Below are 5,422 nucleotides of genomic sequence, written 5' to 3'. Positions count from 1 at the left end.
CGTAATGGTTTTGATACTGTACAGACCGTATTTTCTATTGCCCTACACCAACCCTACCCCTAAACCTACCCCTCACAGGAAACTTTCTGCATTTTTAGATTTTCAAAAAACTTCATTCTGTATGATTTATAAGCTTTTGTTCCCTTGGGGACCACAATTTAGGTCCCCACCGTGACACGAGTCCCCATGAGTCTGTGTGTAGTCAGGTTTAAGTCCCCACCAGGATATATAAACCAGTACACACACACACACACACACACACTGGCTTCACCCTGCTTCAAAAGAATCTTTCTTTCATCTTCATTCTTTTATCACACCTTCTAGACAAAATATTATAACAATAGATTTTGAGGCTTTCATGTTCTCACAAAGCAGACAAAAGTTTACTAATAAATGCTTTAGCACAAAGACAGCATATAAATATTGTTGAACCATGAAATGTTCTCCATATGGCAGTGCTGTTTTTTCATGTCACAATGGTCAGATTTGTTGTTGCATGACATTGTCTCTGTATGACAGTGTCGGTGTTATTTTTTTGTGACAGTATAAATATTGGTTTGTTGTTCCATGAAATGTTCTCTATATAAGAATCTTAAAGGGATAGTTCACCCAAAAATGAAAATTCTGTCATCATTTACTCACCCTCATGTCGTTCCAAACCTGTGAGTTGCTTTCTTATGTTGAACACAAAAAAAGATATTTTGAAGATTGCTGGTAATCAGACAGTTGGTGGTTGCCATTGACTTCCATAATATTTTTTTCCCTACTATGGCAGTCAATGGCAACCACCAACTGTTTGATTACCAGCAATCTTCAAAATATCTTCTTTTATGTTCAACATAAGAAAGCAACTCACAGGTTTGGAACGACATGAGGGTGAGTAAATGGAGTAATTAATGACAGAATTTGGGTGAACTAACCCTTAAATGTGTTCTTTCTCGTATGCCACAATGTTCAGATTTGACAGGTGTAGCATTTGGACCAATGGTTAATTATTCATATTTCCTGATGTGAGCTAAATTCGCTACACAGGGAACCGCAAAAGTGTTACTTTTTGCCCCTTTTCAGAAAATAAAAGCATTTCAAAAGTCCTGTTTTTTGTGATCTTTCCCATTCACTCTGAATGGCCAGTCATTTTTGTGCCCGGGAACACCACAAGTGTGACTTTGTGCCATTTTGTACAAAATAAAAGCCTTTCAAAACAAACTCCCTGATTAAACATTAAAGTACACTAGTGTGATAAACAGTGCACATTTTCTCCACATTTTATTTAATATTGTGAAAATTATTCATAATCCTTTTTCCACTCAAAAAATGAGGTGCCTACTTTCAGATAAATGAGGCCGACGATTAATCAGATGCAAATATAAATACAAAACCAGCCCTAAATGAAAGAAAAGAAGTTGACAAAAAGATTGAATCCAATCTTTGGTGATAATATAGCATAATGAGTGATTTATAATCATTTTTGCCCTGGAACATCACAAGTGTTATAGGGGTTTGAACACAACACAAGGGTTAAGAAAGCCTCGAGGAAAGGTTTACAGATAGAACACTTCCCTTTATTGCCTGTGCTTTTCGTTATTGTGTTTATTCGCATTCAGGGAAGATAGTATGCACTGGCAGTTCATTCAGGCCATTTACGTGAGGTCGATTTTGCAGTTAAACTATAAATTACAAGAAGGACCAGACTGTTTTCTGGTCTTATGAAATATAAAAGTAGACAAACTGTTAGTCTTAAAACTAGCAAAGGCAAAAAGGGATTAGATGTGGTAAAAGAAATCTATGAACAGTTACAGGGTCTATATATACTTTCCTTTATTCAGAGATTTTTATTTTTTTTGCCTAAAATCTTAATGATTGCAGCCTTGATCAGCATTAATATAATAGTGATATCATAATCATCAAAATTTATATTGTTATCCACAATATTGCAGTATTAAATGCATTAAATAAAGACTCAATTGTAAGTGCAAACTACTTTATTTCTCAAAATTGGAAAACCAAATGAACTCCTCTGACCTGTGATCTGCCCCACAGTTTTTTAGGAGTTAAATGGCCATTCCATAGACACCATTCCTGAAATTAGCCTTTGTTACTCCTTTAGAGTATCAGAAGCACTGAGTACTGAGAACATAGCCATTAATATGAGGTACAGTTAAACTATAAATTACAAGAAGGACCAGACTGTTTTCTGGTCTTATGAAATATAAAAGTAGACAAAGGCAAAAAGGGATTAGATGTGGTAAAAGAAATCTATGAACAGTTACAGGGTCTATATATACTTTCCTTTATTCAGAGATTTTTATTTTTTTTGCCTAAAATCTTAATGATTGCAGCCTTGATCAGCATTAATATAATAGTGATATCATAATCATCAAAATTTATATTGTTATCCACAATATTGCTGTATTAAATGCATTGAATAAAGACTCAATTGTCAGTGCAAACTACTTTATTTCTCAAAATTGGAAAACCAAATGAACTCCTCTGACCTGTGATCTGCCCCACAGTTTTTTAGGAGTTAAATGGCCATTCCATAGACACCATTCCTGAAATTAGCCTTTGTTACTCCTTTAGAGTATCAGAAGCACTGAGTACTGAGAACATAGCCATTAATATGAGGTAGCGCACTCTAGTGTCATCCCTGGTACATGCAATGTTTCCCAACACATACTCACAAAGGTACATACATAATACATGGACAACCACTAAACTCTTACCATTTCATCTTACCTCAAATAACATTCTGAGCAACAAATAACAGGAAAAAATGACCGTGCATGATTTAGAATTTGAAAATACAAGAAGGCAATTGAGAGTAATTTGGTTCTTTTGCACATTAGGAGCTTTGCCCCCTCCCAAAATGGCACAATTTGCACTAAATACAAACCAAAAAAGTCAAACATACTCCATCTCGTAACTGAATCGGCTGCAGAACCGGCTCATTGCCCTGACGCATATAAAAATAGTTCACTTTTACAACAAAATAATGTTCAACACTCTAACAGACATAAAGCAGAACCATGAAAAAAAATAAACATTCAATGAAAAAATATAATCATCTGAAATCTGTAAAGACAAAAATACATACTGTGCAATATTTACTAATTATTTGAGCTGAAAATATCTGGCCAAATATATGTAACATCTAATGAGCACCCTCAGTAAAGCAGCAATACCTCTCGATTGCATTTCCACTTAAGATATACACAATGATACAGCTTATAATGTGTATGTTACTGTCAGGCAGCATGGCTTTACATTGCTCAAATAAACCAAAACATTATTCACACAACAATAACTAGACTACAGCTAGACGTTATATAAATAAACAATAAAAAAAGTAACAAAGCAAGAGGTCCTGTGCTTTACAGTAACTCGAGCGGTTTTTAAAAATGTTAAAAGAATCAATGTTTTGTTAAGAATAGAAATGCTAATGTTGATTAAAAGCCTCACTGATGTGGCAACATTAAAATCAAACCGTCTGTAGATTCCCTCAGAGCTGAGCACCATTTTTATATCTGACTGACAAACCACCAGCCATAAATATTTGGTAATAAATATAAAAACAAACAATTTCTGATGCTTAAAACACAAAAAAACTATTTTGTATATATAAGGTTAGTCTATATATATATAAGGTTAGTCTATATATATATAAGGTAGTCTATGCTACAAAGTTGGTAGCACTGAGACTGTGGTGCATATACATGTGTGTTTGCTCAAGAACCCATCCGTTCGCCAGAGAAGGTATGTGTATGAAAGGTTATAATGGACTATGGTGTGCACGAGTATAACTGGAGCACCTGTGCGGTGGGTAGGCATCAGTTATTGGTGCGTAGTGCTTGAGATTGTGCTCGGCGACGGGCTAATCTAGAGTTAGATGGAGGGGAGAGCCTCATGGAGCAGACCACGGCACCGAAGTCCTCCTGCTCTTCCTCCTTCTGAGACAGCTGCCGATTGAACGCGATGGCATCAGCTGCGAACTGTGTCAGGTCTTTAGTGCTGCAGTTTCTGTAGGTTCAACCAGAGAGATGGTTAGAAACATTACAGAAACGGGAAAATGTACTTAATCTACTGCATCGAAATCAAATACCTTTGTAGAACACGAGGAGTCGGAAGAACTCTTCCAGGTGCATTCTGAAAATTTAAATGAGTAAATAAAAATTTAATAAAAGTAAACACACACACATATATATATATATATATATATAAAATAATGTATATGATATACATTTTGTATATTATTACATTTGATTTGTATAATGTATACTACCGACCAAACCTTTGGGGTTGGTAAGACTTGATAAAGTTTTTGAAAGAAGTCTCTTATGCCCAGCAAGGATGCATTATTTACAAAAAAGACTGAATAAAAAAAAAAATTACAGTAAAAACAGTAATATTGTGAAATATTATTACAATTTAAAAAAAAATTTCTTAAATATATTTTAAAATGTAATTTATTCCTGCAATTGCGAAGTTGAATTTTCAAAATATTTTAATATGCTGATTTGCTGCTTAAGAAACAATTATTATTATCAATAAAACAGATGCTTTGTATTTTTGTGGAAACTATTAAGTTTTTTTCAGGATTCTTTGATTAATAAAGAGTTTATGTAACAACATAAAAGTTTTTACTGTCACTTTTGATCAATTCAATGCATCCTTGCTGAATGAAAGTATTACTTAAAAAAAATATATACCCCAACCTTTTGAATTAATTTACTTTCTCTAAAGTACAGAGCTTTTACATGACATCTATTTTGTGTCAGACGACTGGTTCTTAGTTATATAAAGGCACAATATGTACTCTGTGCTGTCGTCACCTGTCTAATAAAACGCATTACATATTAAAGCATCTTTGGTGTTTCCATGTTTTCTACAAAACAAAACCGGAAATCGAGGGTGTGTGACGTCATTGGCAGGTGACACAATGAAACTATAGACACAGTCCGTGTCACTAGTTAAAATAGCTTATTTCTCAGGATTTAAACATTCTTCTAAACATTTGGGATAATGCAAGTACACAAGTCAGCAAAATATATAACCAGGGTTCGTACACATTTTTACCAATACATTTCCATGACTTTTGAGACAATATTCATGACCTAAATGTTTCATTATTTTACAATAAGAATAAAAATCTGTTCAAATTATCATAGCATATGTTAACTAAAACTAATGACTATTAATGCTACACATTTGCTTTCTTGTTTTAGTAATAAGTACAAGCTGCAACTGCGCCAGACCTTACTCCACATTTCACATCACTGAATATTATCATTTATTTAACTGTGTGGCCAGGATGGCCATTTTGGTGTCATTTTGTGTGTATTTTTGCTGCTTAAATGCAACAAGCTGCGCTTTAGAGCCCTGCATTTCAGCCCGAGCCCAACGGCCCCAACTTATGTATGGCTTC

General features: G+C 34.3%; 1 protein-coding gene across 2 annotated transcripts in view; it reads right to left on the bottom strand.

Annotated features, from left to right (window-relative positions):
- Positions 1-3,643: 3,643 nt before the first annotated feature.
- The window catches only part of LOC107602795 (MAP kinase-interacting serine/threonine-protein kinase 1-like), a 20,271-nt gene continuing 18,492 nt past the window's right edge, over positions 3,644-5,422 (bottom strand). For both annotated transcript variants that reach the window (XM_016295377.1, XM_016295376.1), the window contains exons 12-13: positions 4,100-4,143; positions 3,644-4,017 (exon numbers count right to left, since the gene is read on the bottom strand). In XM_016295377.1, the coding sequence (XP_016150863.1) occupies positions 3,828-4,017; positions 4,100-4,143 (234 nt within the window). In that variant the 3' untranslated portion in view covers positions 3,644-3,827. The remainder of the gene's footprint in view (positions 4,018-4,099; positions 4,144-5,422) is intronic.

This window comes from Sinocyclocheilus grahami, unplaced genomic scaffold (assembly GCF_001515645.1).
Source record: "Sinocyclocheilus grahami isolate Dianchi unplaced genomic scaffold, SAMN03320097.WGS_v1.1 scaffold335.1, whole genome shotgun sequence".
Taxonomy (NCBI): Eukaryota; Metazoa; Chordata; class Actinopteri; order Cypriniformes; family Cyprinidae; genus Sinocyclocheilus; species Sinocyclocheilus grahami.
This window is presented reverse-complemented; position numbering and strand designations above follow the sequence as displayed.